Here is a 16,639-nt window from a genome sequence, read left to right as displayed (position 1 = left end):
CTATTTAAGTGACCATACCATCTGAGATTAGCTCTGCTAACGCATTCCTGGATGCTGACAATGTCAAGTTCTTTCCTAATATCCTCATTTTTAATATGATATTGCCATTGATGCCATCTGTTCAAGCCTCTAATCTTTCTCATGACTCTCATATCTGCGGTCTCTAGTCTTTGGTCAAGTGTTTTACTTCTGACCCAGCTCTCAGATCCATAAGTTAAAATTGGTTTGAACACAGTCTTGTATACAGCTAATTTAGTGTTCTGACTAATTTCTTTCTTATTCCATATGAATTTATTCAATTGACTTCCCACGATACCAGCTTTGCTGATTCTGTTGTCTATTTCTATATTTAGTTTACCATCTTCAGTAAAAATTGTGCCTAAGTAGCTTAAATGTTTTACTTGTTCCACAGGTTCTCCATTCACAACACAGTTGACATTTTCAATGATTCTGCCTATTTTCATTGTCTTTGTCTTTTTATTGCTGACCTTCATACCATATCTATTACAACAGCTATTCAATTTAGTCAAAGACTCTTGCAGACTTGTAGCGGATTTATTTAGAAGTATAACATCATCCGCATAAAGCAAAGAGCTGACATTAACATCTCCAATTTTGATATCAGGTTTAATACCACATTCCTTCATAATGTGATCCATATAGATAATGAATAACAGAGGGGATAATGTACATCCTTGTCTCACACCAGATTTAACATTAAACCATCTTCCTGTACTTCCTTCAATTCTAACTGCTGACTCACAACTCAAATAAAGACTAAGTATTGCTTGATATAATGCCCCATTGACACCATATAACTGCAGCGTATTGAATAGCTTCTCTCTTGGCACCTTGTCATATGCCTTTTCCAAATCGACAAAACTTAAATACAGATCTTTGTTATATTCCCATGCTTTCTCGACTATTTGTCGTAAAGTGAAGATCTGATCCTGACAGCCTCTATTTGGCCTGAATCCAGCTTGTTCTTCACCAAGCTTTTCTTCCACAATTCTTCTCAACCGTTTCTCAAGTATACTTGCATAGATCTTGCCAGGAACACTCAGTAGGGAAATACCTCTGTAATTCTCACATTCAGTTTTATTTCCCTTTTTATATATGGGTACTATGAGAGCTCTACTCCAATCATCGGGAATTCGTCCCTCTGTCCAGGCTTTCTGAACTATGCAGTGCAGCCACTGTAAGACTCTTATACCACCATACTTCAGCATTTCTGGTCGCATATCATCTACTCCTGCTGCCTTTCCACATTTCAAGCCTTTGATGGCTTTTTCTACTTCAAGTATGGATATGTATTCCTGACTGCATGCCTGGTCAGTGTTTTTTATCACTGTGCTGTCATCACTGCTTGTTTCATTTAGCAGTTTTTCAAAGTAATTACTCCATACTTCAAGGATATCTTTTTCTCCTGTTTTCATTTCACCTTTATCATCTCTAATTCCTTTTACAGCACTCTTTCCTCCATTCCTAAGCTTCTTCAACAACCTCCAGAATATTTTGCCACCTTCTTGATATTTATTTTCTATATTCTTGCCAAAGTCCTCCCATGACTTTTGTTTAGCTAGTTTTACACACTGTTTAGCTTTCTTACATTTGTTTCTGTATTCTGTAAGAGTAAAAGCTGACTTATTTGCCAGGAACTTTTGATATGCTTTCTTCTTTTCCTTCACTGCCTCTTTAACTTCCTGTGTCCACCAGGGAGTTCTGATTTTTTTATCTTTGCACACAACCTCACCACATGCCTCTCTGGCAGAATCAATCAATGTTTCCTTCAGAGTTTGCCACTGAATCTCCAAGGTTTGATTCCTGTTCTCAAACTCTTTCATTTTCTTTTCAATAATATTTCTGTATTTTAGTCTACAGTTTACATCTGAGAGCTGCTCAACTTTAATTAGCTTTAAAACTTTCTTACATGTTATTCTTTTCAATATGAAATTCAATTTTATCCTGCTCAAGACTAAATAGTGATCACTTCCAATTTCAAATCCTCTGTACACTCTGGTGTCCTGCACCAGGGAGAAAACATCACTATCAACAATAACATAGTCAATGAGACTTTTCTTATTCCTAGTCTCTTCTCTCCATGTGAATTTGTGCACATTTTTATGTTGGAACATGGTGTTAGTAATAACCAGTCCATGTCCTGAGCAGAAATCCAACAGATATTTTTCAGCAGATATATTTTATTATATTTGTGGCTATTTAAATTATTAGTCCAACAAGCAGCACTACTATTCATTTAACTTTTCTTTTGTGTTTGTCTATTATATTTTTTATATCTTTAATTTTTTGCCTATGGGAAGCTTGAAGTGATGACTGGCATAAATAATAACTTCATAATTGAATCTCTGTACCATATTAGTTCTTTATGTTCTAATTGACTTCACCTGGTTTTCATTAGGTAAAAACAAAGTGAAGTCAATTCTTGTTCTGAGTTTTTTTTTTTTTTTTTCATCCTAATTTTCTTGAAACATTTCTCAACGTTTTCTAATTATCTGATTGATTGTCTAATAATTGATATTTGAAAATATTAAGTTATTCTAATTTATTCTCATAATTCTCATTGAGGATTATCATCTTGAATGCTGCAGCATTTCTGCTTGGCATCACATTCACTGGTGCTTATGTTATAATATATAGACACATTTACACAAGAATATTATATTATATTATATGGGAAAGTTAAATCAGGATAACACATTAATATATATATATTTATTTATTTATTTTATTTTATTTATTTATTTATTTTTTAAATTAAGACTAATTCTTACATTAGTCTAATTTTATTTATAAATTAAGATTATTATATGAATTTGTGAATTAATATCTTTAATCATTACTCTGATAAAAATAAATAAATATCAGGTTGAAGATTTGTGGGTTGCAGAAACTAGTGAATAGGTGGAAAAGGGGAGATATGATTGAGACATTCAAATTGCTAAAGGGATTCTATAGGATTAATTCAGAGGATATTTTTGAGATCAGGACTGGTGGTGGGAGAACTAGGGGACACCTATGGAAGCTGGGCAAGAGTGTGGTTAGCAGGGGTGTTAGAGCTGGTTTCTTTACTTTTAGAGTGGTAAATGAGTGGAAGCTGCCAGAGTCTGTTGTGGGTGCTATGACGGTGGGCGAGTTCAAGGCAAGGTATGATAGATACTGTGAGAATGTCATATAGTTGTGTGGACATGATGTTTAGGGCCTCCCTCGATGAGTCTAAGGACTCCCTGGAGTCGCCCGAAATAATAATAATAAAAATGTTTTCCTCTCTTTAATACTTAGCGATATAACATCATGCACCTCGTTCTACTTTTGAATGATCAAAAAAACTTGTTAAAGTTTTTAACAAGTTATTTCAGTCTGTTATTTTCAGACTGAAATATTTGCAAATTAAAATATAATACTCTTGTGTAAATGTCTATATATTATAATCTTAATGTCACAAGTTTCTCTAAAGAATCAAAGGTGCTTATGTTAACTTGAGTTTTGGATAATATTTTGCTCCATTGAGTATTTAGTTCCATTTTTAAGACTGTATGTACTAAATACAATAACTCCATTAAAAAATTACAAAGTGTATTCAAGATACATCTGTTAGTGTAAGAAAATACTCAATAAATTAAAAAAAAAAAAAAATCACCAATAGTTATGCTTTGTAATTTTCATTCCAAAGCATAACTCTCTCTCTCCCTGACAAATATTGAATTTCAGACCTATGTCCCACCTATGCATCATACCACCCCACCAATAAGAATCTAAATTCCATTCTATGCCTTACACAAATAACAAATGGAAGCCATATAAGTAGTTTCATTTAAATTCTTAAAATTAGAATTAAAAATACAAGGCTCAAGGGTAAATTTATTTTGGTCTTATAGGTTCTCGAATATATTTGGAGGCAATTCAGTCACATATTTGCATTTTTAATTTGTAAATATGAAATACTTTAATATAAATATTATCAGTTATATTAAATATTATAAATGTCTCTTATCATTATTTGTTGTTAATGGATATTTCATATTTTTCAGATGAATCTCTAACAACGAATGAATATCTAACCCCTAGAAAGTTGAAATCATTGAAAAGGAAAATGGAAGATCATGATAATAATGACAGCTTGCTGCCTTCACTGCATAGTATGTTTTTAATGAAATTTGAAATAATTTTTTATCAACTGGAAAAATATAAATTTTGTTAAATATCAGGTTTTCTTACCATTCATTTATCATAAATCATTTGTTTTCATACTTTCAGCAACATCAGTAACAGAGCAAGAATGTTTATCACCTAGAAAGTTAAAATCAAAGAAAAAAAAGAAAAGCAAAACTGAAGATCATAACTTGTTATCACCTACTCTGCTTGGTATGTTTTTATAAAATGACATGTATTCTAAGCCCCTTGCACACTTCTTTTTCATACCATTGCTATTTTTCTTACCTTTATTGTTATTTAAATTTTATAATTGTAATATGTAACATGAACAAACTTAAAAATGAGGTTGAGTGCCTTGTTTTCAGAGTCTGCCTGGTATTAATTTTAGTAATTTTAATTCATGTTTCATATACGTTTCATACATGCTACGTGGATAGCATACATTGGTGCTGTGTGCCAAAGGAAAAATACTAAAAGGCACCTATTGTAAAGCTGGAAGTTGTAGTTGTTGGAAACACAAAAACAATCTCCAGCCTTTTATGAGAAAGGCTGATCCAGAAAACATAGGCAGTTGGAATAAAAAGGAATAGGAGAAACAAGTTTGGTGCATTTGTAGTTGGACTATAAAGAGATGTTTGAAAGCTGTTGTTCGTGTTTTTTTCAGGTTGTGGAAAGTGGAGGAAATACTAGAGGTACTAGTGCAGAGCATTCTGTGTGGAAGTGTAAAAAAAAAGGAGCGAGAGAGAGCTGGACAGACCATGAAATAGTGATTGTAGTCATTCAGTATGTGTGACGCATTGGGGGGGGGGCGGTATATAAAATCATCCGTGAGATTGAATAGTTCTCCTTTGGTCAGCATGAAACATGTAAACAGGATCTGAAGATTGGAGGATTTGTACTGAGTTAGCATTATCTCTGTATCACACTGTGCCAATCAGTGTTGCCAATTTAGCTCTTTTGGAGCTAGATCTAGCTCCTTTTTTTCTTCCCTAACTCCAAAAATTTTAATTTAATTAAAAAAATTTTAATAAATTAATCTAGTACCTAGCTCCTTCAGAATTAGTTCAGCTCTTTTTAGTTGTTTTTATAACTTACTATTAAAGAAATTGTTTTAAAAGTTTTCCAGATGTTCGCATTTGATAAAGAATTGTATTGTACGTTTGGTACGAGCATCATACATGATGAGACGTCAATCAGTCACATGGGCCCAATAGTCTGCTAGTTTTTCGCCTTAAAGTTGATAGCACTGCTGCAAGTTAGTCTTTACACAGTGTTCTGGTTGATAGTTATCATAGCGACTGGAAAGTTTTCAAAGACTGATTGTAATTCGTTGCAGTAAAGAGTTATATACCCTTCTTCAAAAATGAGCAAAGAGAAAAATAAAGCTTACAAGCAAAAATTTAGGATTGAGTGGTTGCAAATGGGAATGTTTAGTAAATCGGTGTGTGAAGTTTCTGGTGATGCTACAAAAGGCCACTGTAAGTTTTGCAGATGTGATATAGCTGCTAAATATTGTTCTAAAAATGGCTGTTCCTATTGTAAATATGCTTGCGAAAAAGTCTGATGAACGCGAACTTTGAAGGTTAGTATTATTTCTTTGTTGTCACTCATCATTCAACAGTTGCAATCATCTAGTAGATCTTTGCAAAAATATCATCCCAGACAGTCAAATTATGCCAAAGGTAAAAATGCACTGAACCAAGTGCTATGCAATTGTAAAGAATATTCTTTACAATTGCAGAGAAGAAATGGATAATTGCAGACATTGGAGATGAAAATTTCAGCTTGCTAATAGATGAATCGAATGATATCACAGTGAATAACATTTTAGGAACGGCCATCACTTATTATAGCAAGAAATTCAACAAAATTATGCATACATTTCTGAGCATTGTGGTTCTAGAAAAGTGTGATGCTAGTGATATTGTGGCTGCACCAAAAAAAGAGCTCTTGACCAAGAAACTGGACATTAAAAATCTCATTGCAATTGGTACAGACAATGCCAGTGTTATGGTTGGTATGAATAATGGCGTTTATGAACAACTGAAGGCATATATTCCCTCCTTAATTTTAATTAGATGTGTATGCCATTTATTACAACTGGCAACGTCTCATATTTGTGCAGAATCTATCCCAAGAAAATTAGCATGTTTAGTTGCCGAAATGTATAAGTGGTTTTCACATTCTTCTTCAAGACAAGCAGAATACAAAGAGCTGTATCAAACTATCAATGAAAATGATGCTCTTCTGAAAATTGTAAGCAACTGTGCAACAAGGTGGCTCTCCTTTGAACCTACAGTAGACAGAATTCTCAGCCAGTGGTCGGAATTAAAAACTCACTTCAAAGTCGTGAGTGTGACTGAGAAATGTTACGAAGCTTAAATTTTGTGGGAGATGTACAAAGATGAAAGGAATCTGTTGTGCCTTTTATTTTTGCATCCTGTTCTAATTCAAATTCAGCAAGTTAACAAAATTTTCGAATCTAACAGTGCGGATAAGACTAGATTATTTGAAGACCTTTCTCATTTGATTCGTTCTATTGCTAATATGTTAGTGCTACCATCATCCACAGTCAATCCTCTAGAGTCAGAGATTGATGTCTATTTGGATCCCAATCCAAATCTTGGTTACAGAGTTGAAAGAAAAATTTCAGATTTGATGAAACAAAAGAAAATAATGCATAATGATGAACAAAATCTTATAAGTAGAGCAAGACAATTTTTTCTTGGTCTCTTCAAACAGCTTAAGAAGGTTGCCTGAAAACTTGAATATTTTAAGAATGACGTCTTCTTTTTCTGTTGACAATACCCTGTAACATATAAAAGAACTTGTTACTCCCATCTTAGAAATAATGCTGAAAACCAGAAAAAGATGTTGCTACTGCTGAATACCAGTACAATACTATCCACTTAAATAAATGGAAAAATATAGAAAACATTCAGCTATTCTGGACTGAAGTACGAGAATACAAAGATACATCTGGAATGAATCCATTTAAAGAAATTGCTCAGTGTGCAATAAATTTTTTAATACTGCCAAATTCTAATGCGGAAATTGAACGAATTTTTAGTTCTGTGAATGTAGTCGAAACTAAATTAAGAAACAAGATGGAATTGCCAATGCTGACAGCTATTTGTCAGTCAAGTATGGCCTCAGACATAACAACAAGTGCTGTACAGACTATCATTTACGAGCATCTACACTGAGTAATATTGGAACGATGGTCACATATAATAAAGCTGAAAAGCTAAGTGAAAATGTGGGTGAATTAAGCACAGAATTACAGAGGTATATCCCTGCTGAGTGTTCCTGGTAAGATTTATGCAAGTATACTTGAGAAACGGTTGAGAAGAATTGTGGAAGATAAGCTTGGTGAAGAACAAGTTGGATTCCGGCCAAATAGAGGCTGTCAGGATCAGATCTTCACTGTACGACAAATAGTTGAGAAATTATGGAATATAACAAGGATCTGTATTTAAGTTTTGTAGATCTGGAAAAGGCATATGACAAGGTGCCAAGAGAGAAGCTATTCAATGTACTACAGTTATATGGTGTCAATGGGGCATTATATCAAGCGATACTTAGTCTTTATTTGAGTTGTAAGTCAGCAGTTAGAATTGAAGGAAGTACAGGAAGATGGTTTAATGTTAAATCTGGTGTGAGACAAGGATATACATTATCCCCTCTGTTATTCATTATCTATATGGATCACATTATGAAGGAAAGTGGTATTAAACCTGATATGAAAATTGGAGATGTTAATATCAGCTCTTTGCTTTATGCGGGCGATGTTGTACTTCTAAATAAATCCGCTACAAGTCTGCAAGATTCCCTGACTAAATTGAATAATTGTTGTAATAGATATTGTATGAAGGTCAGCAATAACAAGACAAAGACAATGAAAATAGGCAGAATCATTGTAAATGGAGAACCTGTAGAACAAGTAAAACATTTCAGCTACTTTGCTACAATTTTTAGTGAAAATGGTCAATTAAATATGGAAATAGACAACAGACTCAACAAAGCTGGTGTGGTTAGAAGTCAACTGAATAAATTTATATGGAATAAATTAGTGAGAGAAATTAGTCAAAACACTAAATTAGCTGTTTAGCACACAGTGTTCAAGCCAGTTTTAACTTATGGAACTGAGAGATGGGTTAGAAATAAAACATTTGACCAAAGACTAGAGACCGCAGATATGAGAGTCCTGAGAAAGGTTAGGGTGTGAAGATGGTATCAATGGCAATATCATATTAAAAACAAGGATATTAGGAAAGAACTTGACATTGTCAGCATCCAGGAATGCATTAGCAGAGCTAATCTCAGGTGATATTGTCATTTAAACAGAATGGGCGAGAAAAGATTACTAAAGCGGTGTTCTCTGCCAGGTTGGTAGGAAAACGACCCCGAGGAAGACCAAGATATAGGTGGATTGATATGGTAAAAAGTGCCTTAGACAATAGAAATGTAAGATCTGATAATGTTGGAGTCTTGACAAGTAACAGAATGATTTGGAGGAAAATTGTAGATAGGAAGTTAGTAATGATGTAAATTTTTCATGTAGCACTATCATATCCTATATCATGCCTTGAGGGTACATGGCAGGAATTTGATGATGATCACATGGAAGATGTATTTAGCCACTTCAAGTATCACTTCAAAGTTACTTCAAGTATCACTTTAAAGTTACTTACTCGAATAAAGTAACTAACTTTAATATATCAGTTATACTTTAAAATTTTTAGCTTCAAATTTTTAGTTTTAACTCCTTTTTAGCTGTTTTTTTTTTTTTTTTAAGATATAGCTGTTTTTTGTAATTTTCATTTGACAACGCTGGTGCCACTTTGTTTAAATTAGTTGAGCTTGTTTTGTGTTTTGTGTGTACATACTTTGTATGTATTCCTTCATATACAACTTATTGTTTTCATACTGAATGTTAAGTAAATTTACAAGAGTTCAATTCATTTGGTGCAATGACCTTTAACTTCATTCTTTTTAGAATCCAGGAAATGATGGACTCAAGACCAAATAAAAATATACATATATAGCTAATGAAACTAAAATATATATACATGGTATATGTATTTATAAAATTAATAACTTTAAAACTATTTGGATCTAAGGCCTTCTAAATAAAGACTATGCTTTAAGATCTCCTTAACCCTTTTGAATGAATTTATCCCTTTATCTTTAAAGGGATAAATTCATTCTCTCACTGACTCATTCTGTTATTGGTTTGTTTAAAATGTATTTAAATAAACATTTTTTTTTCACAAGAAATTCCTACAAAATTAAGTGTTCATTAGAGTCAGTTTTTTATGGCCTTTTCTCAGAATATAAAACTTCTCCTTAACTTCCATGGGATTATGCAGTTTCCTAGGATATTAGGCATATATTTTTTCATTTTTATTATTTTTACGGCTATTTTGCCTGCTTTTGTTTAGGAGTGCCCCTTTTTTTAATGTCGTTGGCTTTTTACTCAAGAATTCTTAGGGCATTGTAGATGTATTTTAGAGACAAATATATGTAGCATAATAGAAGAAAATTCACACATACCTTTTCTTGGATGTTGTTGCCTGTCTTCTTTCTGCGGTGTGCATCCTTCTGCTGTTTATGGTGTTGAAAGAGGAGGGAGGGGGGCTTAGGCAATGTGAGAGAATTAATTTGAAAAACCCGGGTTTTTTTTACATAATATATTCATATATTATTTTTAAGGGTGTTCAGAGCCCTTTGTTTATAGAGTGGGAAAAGTATGAAAAAGGGGGCTGAAAATAGAAACTGTTTTTTAGTGGAAGGGGAAGGGTTTATGGGAAAAGATGACTGGGTGTGAACTGATTCGACCGTGTGGGTCGTCGTCTGAACTCATGGAGGAAGTGGATGCTATGTTGTGTCAGATTAGTGTTTGTGTTATCGCCTATTGGTTGGAGTTGTGACCTAATTTTTACGTTGTGGAGCTTCCAACACTCGGAGATTATGTAGGGTTTTGTAGACATTGATTGAGTTCTCGTCACATTTTATGGCTATCGTTTCCGATATTCTAAGCATTGTTTTGTTGTCTTGTCTTGTCTATTATGATGGCCTTATCGATTTGTGGAGTATGTTTCTGTTCAAGGGTGTGAACTGCTATTTCTGTTTTCCCTGTACTTTGTATTCTATTTTTCTTTTTGATGTTGTGTTTTTTAGTGTCTAAATGTTATGGAATAAGAATGTTACAGTCTCAGAAGTGTTCTTGTAGTCTTGCCCATAATGACCTGATGGTAGAACCTGTGTAGGTGATATCACAGTCTTTTTAGCAGGGAAATTTGTAGACTACGTTGTGGTGTTTTAATATTTCTTTGTGTGTGTGAGGTTTAGTGGGTTTTAGAAGATTTGCCAATTTTTGGTTTGTGGTGAATACCAGTTTGTAGTCAGTATGTTTGAAAATGTATTTGTAGGCTTTGTATGTGTTCTGGATGTATTGTTTAGCTAGTTTTACACAGTGCTTTGCTTTCTTATATTTTTCTCTGTATTCTCTAAGAGCACAAGCTGACTTATTTGCCAGGAACTTTTGATATGCTTTCTTCTTTTCTTTCGCCGCCTCTTTAACTTCCCGAGTCAACCATGGAGTTTTGAGTTTTCTATCCTTATAGACAACCTCACCACATGCCTCTCTGTCTGAATCAATCAATGTTTTCTTCAGGGTTTGCCATCGAAATTCCATAGTTTGGTTCTTGTTTTCAGACTCTTTCATTGATGTTTGTGTATTTGAGTCTTCATTTCAACTCTGAAAGCTGCTAACTTTTATTTGCTTTGAAACTTTCTTACACATTCTACTTTTTAATATGAAATTCGATTTATCCTTCACAAAATGAGACAATAATCACTTCCTATTTCAAATCCTCTGTATACTCTTGTATCCTGAACTAGTGTGACAACATTACTATCAACTATAAAGTCAACGAGACTGCTTATTTCTTGCATCTTCTCTCCATGTGAATTTGTGCACATTTTTATGTTGGAACATGGTAATAATATTTAAAAAAATTAGTAATAACTAACACCATGTCCTGAACACAAATCTAGGAGGCATTTACCATTATTATCAGCAGCTGTGTGCTTTTCTCCAAATTTTCCTACTCAGCTGTTTAGATCTCCAAGGAGGACAAACTTTTCATTTTTCATTTTGCCAGCTGCCTTCTCTAATACCTCATAAAATTCTTCCATTTCTTCCTTGTTAGAACCTTCATAAATAAGTCATATTTTCCAGTTCCTCATTCTGATATTTACTCACACCACTCTACTTGATACTTCCTGCCATTCATGAAGATTTCTTCATATTTAGTGTTGAATACTATAGCTACTCTCTGTTTGTTATTGCCTGAATATGACATTTTGTATTTGTTGTTTAGAAATATCTTGCCAGTTTGTCTTCTTTGTTTTAATAAAATGGTACTTATCCAATTCTTCTACTAGTTTCATTGCTTTTCCATTGATGCTTCTTACATTGATAGTAATAATCTTGAGCTCTGCTGATGTTGACTTCAGATTTGTTCCAGTTGCTGACTTCGCAGTTTGCCCTGGTTCCATGATTAAAACAATGGATCCTTGTTTAACTAGGCAATGCCCCAGCCAACCTGAAATTCTGTCATGTTGTTCCATCATTTTACATTGTGGTTTAAGCCAATAAGAATATAATTTTTTGTTAGCTAAATCCCGAATTGCCAGTCCATCCTCATTCATTCAGTATCCAAGTAGATACCTATCAGGGAGCACCACAAGAAGGTGAGGATTGAACATTAGGTCAGAAGCCCTGAATGTACTCCATATTCCTTAAAAGGTTATGGTGAGGTCTCCTCCCAGTTTTATAGCTTTAACTCTTAAGCTCTCTTAACTGATAACCTACATCTCAAACATAGAGTATTACTCAGTATAATTTTGCATTTACAATATAAATGTAGTGTTTTAAAACCTTTTTTGATGGCACCTTGTCACATGCCTTCTTCAGTCTACAAAACTTAAAATAGATCCTTGTTCTATTCCCATGATATCTCAACGATTTGTCTTAAAGTGAAAATCTGTTCCTGACAACCTGTATTTGGCCAAACTTATCTTGTTCTTTAACACGTTCATTGCCAAGCTGAAAATTGGAATTTCGTGTGGTGGCCAAATTTTTTTTATTTTTTTATTTAGTTTTTATTGTGCTCAAAATAAGTTAAATATATTATTATAAATATAAATACCAATATAAATATTAACGTGCCGTTTCGCTGTGGCCACTATATTATTCTGCTAAAAAACTTGATAGCGACGTACACGCGATAACGCGCGATTGGCAATGGACGTGTTAAGCTTCCCTTTCACAATATTTCTTAACTTTTTCTCAATATACTTGCATAAATCTTACAGGAACACTCAGTAAGAGAAATCCATAATTCTCAAATGCAGTTTCATTTTTCTTTTTATAGATGGGTACTATGAGAGCTCTACTCCAATCATCTGGAATTCAATCCTCTGTCTGAACTAAATTATGCAATGTAGCCACTGTAAAACTTTAGTACCTCTATATCTGAGCATTATCCCAACTAGTTTTCCACATTTTATGTTTTTGATAGCATTTGCTACTTCAAGTATATTGACATATATTTCTAATTGCATTCCTGTTGAGTGTTCTTTCACTGTGCTCTCATAGCTTATTTCATTTAGCACATTTGGAACATTTAGAATATCTTTATCTTCAGTCTTCATTTGTGAGCTTTTACTATAGCCTCCAGAATATTTTACCACTTTCATGTTATTTATTTTCTAGGTCCTTCCCATGACTTCTGTTTAGCTAGTTTAATACAGTGCTTCACTCTCTGTATTCTCTAAGTGCACAAGCTAATTTGCCAGGAACTTTTGATATGTTTACTTTTTTTCCTTGACTCCCTCTTTAACTTTGAGTCCATCATGGAGTTCTGAGTTTTTTATGCTTGCAGACAACCACATGCCTCTCTGGCTGAATGAATGAATTAATGTTTTCTGGAAATAGCAAATACTTTATTTACCCATTCCTGGAGGCAGCTGTAGGAACCAGATTAACTATATAATGATTAAAAAAAGATTCCGGAATAACATCTTACAAGCCAAAACACATCCAGGGGATGATATTGGATCAGACCACAACCCTATGGTCATTAAAGCAGCAATAAAATTAAAGAGAACAGTGAAACCTTTAAACGTAGAAAATTATGATCTTGGCTCCCGTAAAAATCAAGAAATATAAGATAAATTTTTAAAGGAACTGGCACAATCCACTGCTGTTAATGTTCCTGATCCTACCAAGTATCCCTACCCTAAAGATGAGAATGAGGCTAGATGGCAGAAATTTAAAGAGGGCATAAAAAAGGCAGTAAAACAAACAATCCCCAAATTTGAGAAGAAAATGAATGAATGAACCTTGAATGAATGACACATCATCATTATCAAATTTCTGGCATGTACCCTCAAGGGGTGTACAGGATATGATAGTACTACATGAAAAACTTACATCATTACTACCTCCCTATCTACAATTTTCCTCCAAATCAGTCTGTTAATTGTCAAGACTCCAACATTATCAGATCTTATATTTCTATCGTCTAAGGCACTTTATACTGTATCAATCCACCTATATCTTGGTCTTCCTCCGGGTCATTTTCCTGCCAACTTGGCAGAGAACACTTGTTTTGCTAATCTTTCCTCGCCCATTCTGTTTAAGTGACTATACCACCTGAGAATAGCTCTGCTAATGCATTCCTGGATGCTGGCAATGTCAAGTTCTTTCCTAATATCCTCATGTTTGATATGATATTGCCATTGATGCCATCTGTTCATGCCTCTAATCTTTCTCAGGACTCTCATATCTGTGGTCTCTAGTCTTTGGTCAAGTGTTTTACTTCTGACCCAGTTCCATAAGTTAAAACTGGTTTGAACACTGTCTTGTATACAGCTAATTTAGTGTTCCGACTAATTTCTCTCTTATTCCATATGAATTTATTCAATTGACTGCCTATCATACCAGCTTTGTTGATTCTGTTGTCTATTTCTATATTTAGTTTACCATCTTCAGTAAAAATCGTGCCTAAGTAGCTGAAATGTTTTACTTGTTCCACAGGTTCCCAATTCACAACGCAGTTGACATTTTCAACAATTCTACCTATTTTCATTGTCTTTGTCTTTTTAAAGCTGACCTTCATACTATATCTATTGCAACAGTTATTCAATTTAGTCAGGGAATCTTGCAGACTTGTGGTGGATTTATTTAGAAGTATAACATTGTCTGCATAAAGCAAAGAGCCGAGATTAACACCTCCAATTTTGCTATCATGTTTAATACCACTTTCCTTCATAATGTGATCCATATAGATAATGAATAACAGAGGGGATAATGTACATCCTTGTCTCACACCAGATTCAACATTAAACCATCTTCTTGTACTTCCTTCAATTCTGACTGCTGACTTACAACTAAAATAAAGACTAAGTATTGCTTGATATAATGCCCCATTGACACCATATAACTGTAGAGCGTATTGAATAGCTTCTCTCTTGGCACCTTGTCATATGCCTTTTCCAGATCAACAAAACTTAAGTATAGATCTTTGTTATATTCCCATGCTTTCTCAACTAATTGAGGTAAAGTGAAGATCTGATCCTGACAGCCTCTATTTGGCCTGAATCCAGCTTGTTCTTCACTAAGCTTTTCTTCCACAATTCTTCTCAACCGTTTCTCAAGTATACTTGCATAGATCTTGCCAGGAACACTCAGTAGGGAAATACCTCTAGTAATTCTCACAATCAGTTTTATTTCCCTTTTTATATATGGGTGCTATTAGAGCTCTACTCCAATCATCGGGAATTCGTCCCTCTGTCCAGGCTTTCTAAACTATGCAGTGCAGCCCCTGTAAGACTTTTATACCACTATACTTCAGCATTTCTGGTCAAATATCATCTACTCCTGCTGCCTTTCCACTTTTTAAACCTTTGATGGCTATTTCAAATGTGGATATGTATTCCTGACTGTTTAGTGTTTTTTACCGCTGTGCTATCACTGTTTCATTTAGCAATTTTTCGAAGTAATTACTCCATACTTCAAGAATATCTTTTTCTCCTATTTTCATGTCACCTTTATCATCTCTAACTCCTTTTACAGCACTCTTTCCTCCATTTCTAAGCTACTCCACCAACCTCCAGAATATCGTACCACCTTCTTGATATTTATGTTTTTGCCAAAGTCCTCCCATGGCTTTTGTTTAGCTAGTTTTACACATTGTTTAGCTTTCTTACATTTGTCTGTGTATTCTCTAAGAACATGAGCTTTTTCAGGAACTTTTTTTTCTTTTTTTTTCAGGAATTTTTGATGTGCTTTCTTCTTTTCCTTCACTGCCTCTTTAACTTCCTGTGTCCACCTTGGAGTGCTGATTTTTCTATTTCAGACAACCTCACCACACTCTGGCTGAATCAATCAGGGTTTTCTTCATGGTTTGCCACTGAATCTCCAAGGTTTGGTTCTTGGTCTCAAACTCTTTCATTTTTTCTTTGATAATCTTTGTGTATTTTAGTCTACAGTTCACATCTGAGAGCTGCTCAACTTTTATTCGCTTTAAAACTTTCTTACATGTTTTTCTTTTCAATATGAAATTCAATTTTATCCTGCTCAAGACTAAATAGTGATCACTTCCAATTTCAAATTCTCTGTACACTCTGGTGTCCTGCACCAGGGAGGAAACATCACTATCAACAATAACATAGTCAATGAGACTCTTCGTATTCCTTGCCTCTTCTCTCCATGTTAATTTGTGCACATTTTTATGTTGGAACATGGTGTTAGTAATAACCAGTCCATGTCCTGAGCTGAAATCCAACAGGTATTTGCCATTATTATTAGCTTTGTTCTTTTCTCCAAATTTTCCCGAAATATTTTTGTATGTCTGACAATCATTTCCTGCACTGCTATTTAGATTCCCAACAAGAATGAATGACAAGATACTGAAAATGATGGAGGAAAGAAAGAAACACAAAAATCGTCCTGAATACAAGAACTTAAACAAGGAGATCAGGAAAGAATGTAGGATTGCAGAAGAACTATGGCTCAACACCAAATGCAAGAAATTGAACTTCTGGACAAAAAGCACAAAACCAGAGAACTTCATGAAAAAGTTAGGGAGCTGACTAGCAAATCATGCAAAAGGGTAGAGTATTCAAAGGAACTCTATGATCGTGATAGAATTGATAAGCCAATGAGAAGATTTAGAGGGGTCTACTATTCTTACCTCGGAAGTAACAAATGCCATTAGGAAACTAAAACCAGGAAAAGCTCCAGGAATGGATGGAATTATGGCAGAATATCTAAAGGCTTTAGATGATAAGGCTATAAGATCACTGACTGACATATGTAGCAAAATATATGAAACTAGAAACCTGCCAAAAGATTTTAAGCACTCATCATTCCTACCAGTACCTAAAAAAT

At 34.1% G+C, this 16,639-nt stretch overlaps 1 protein-coding gene across 1 annotated transcript in view; it reads left to right on the top strand.

Moving 5' to 3' along the window:
- The window catches only part of LOC150109849 (uncharacterized), a 232,146-nt gene that overhangs the window by 154,025 nt on the left and 61,482 nt on the right, over positions 1–16,639 (top strand). Inside the window, exons 8-9 of the mRNA XM_090396316.1 lie at positions 4,050–4,157; positions 4,276–4,383. Of these exons, the coding sequence (XP_090252442.1) occupies positions 4,050–4,157; positions 4,276–4,383 (216 nt within the window). The remainder of the gene's footprint in view (positions 1–4,049; positions 4,158–4,275; positions 4,384–16,639) is intronic.

This window comes from Typopeltis vanoorti, chromosome 1 (assembly GCF_054136105.1).
Source record: "Typopeltis vanoorti isolate ZY-2024b chromosome 1, IOZ_Tvanoo_1.0, whole genome shotgun sequence".
In the NCBI taxonomy this organism is placed as follows: Eukaryota; Metazoa; Arthropoda; class Arachnida; order Uropygi; family Thelyphonidae; genus Typopeltis; species Typopeltis vanoorti.
The sequence above is the reverse complement of the archived record's forward strand: the minus strand, read 5'-3'. Positions and strand labels throughout refer to the sequence as shown.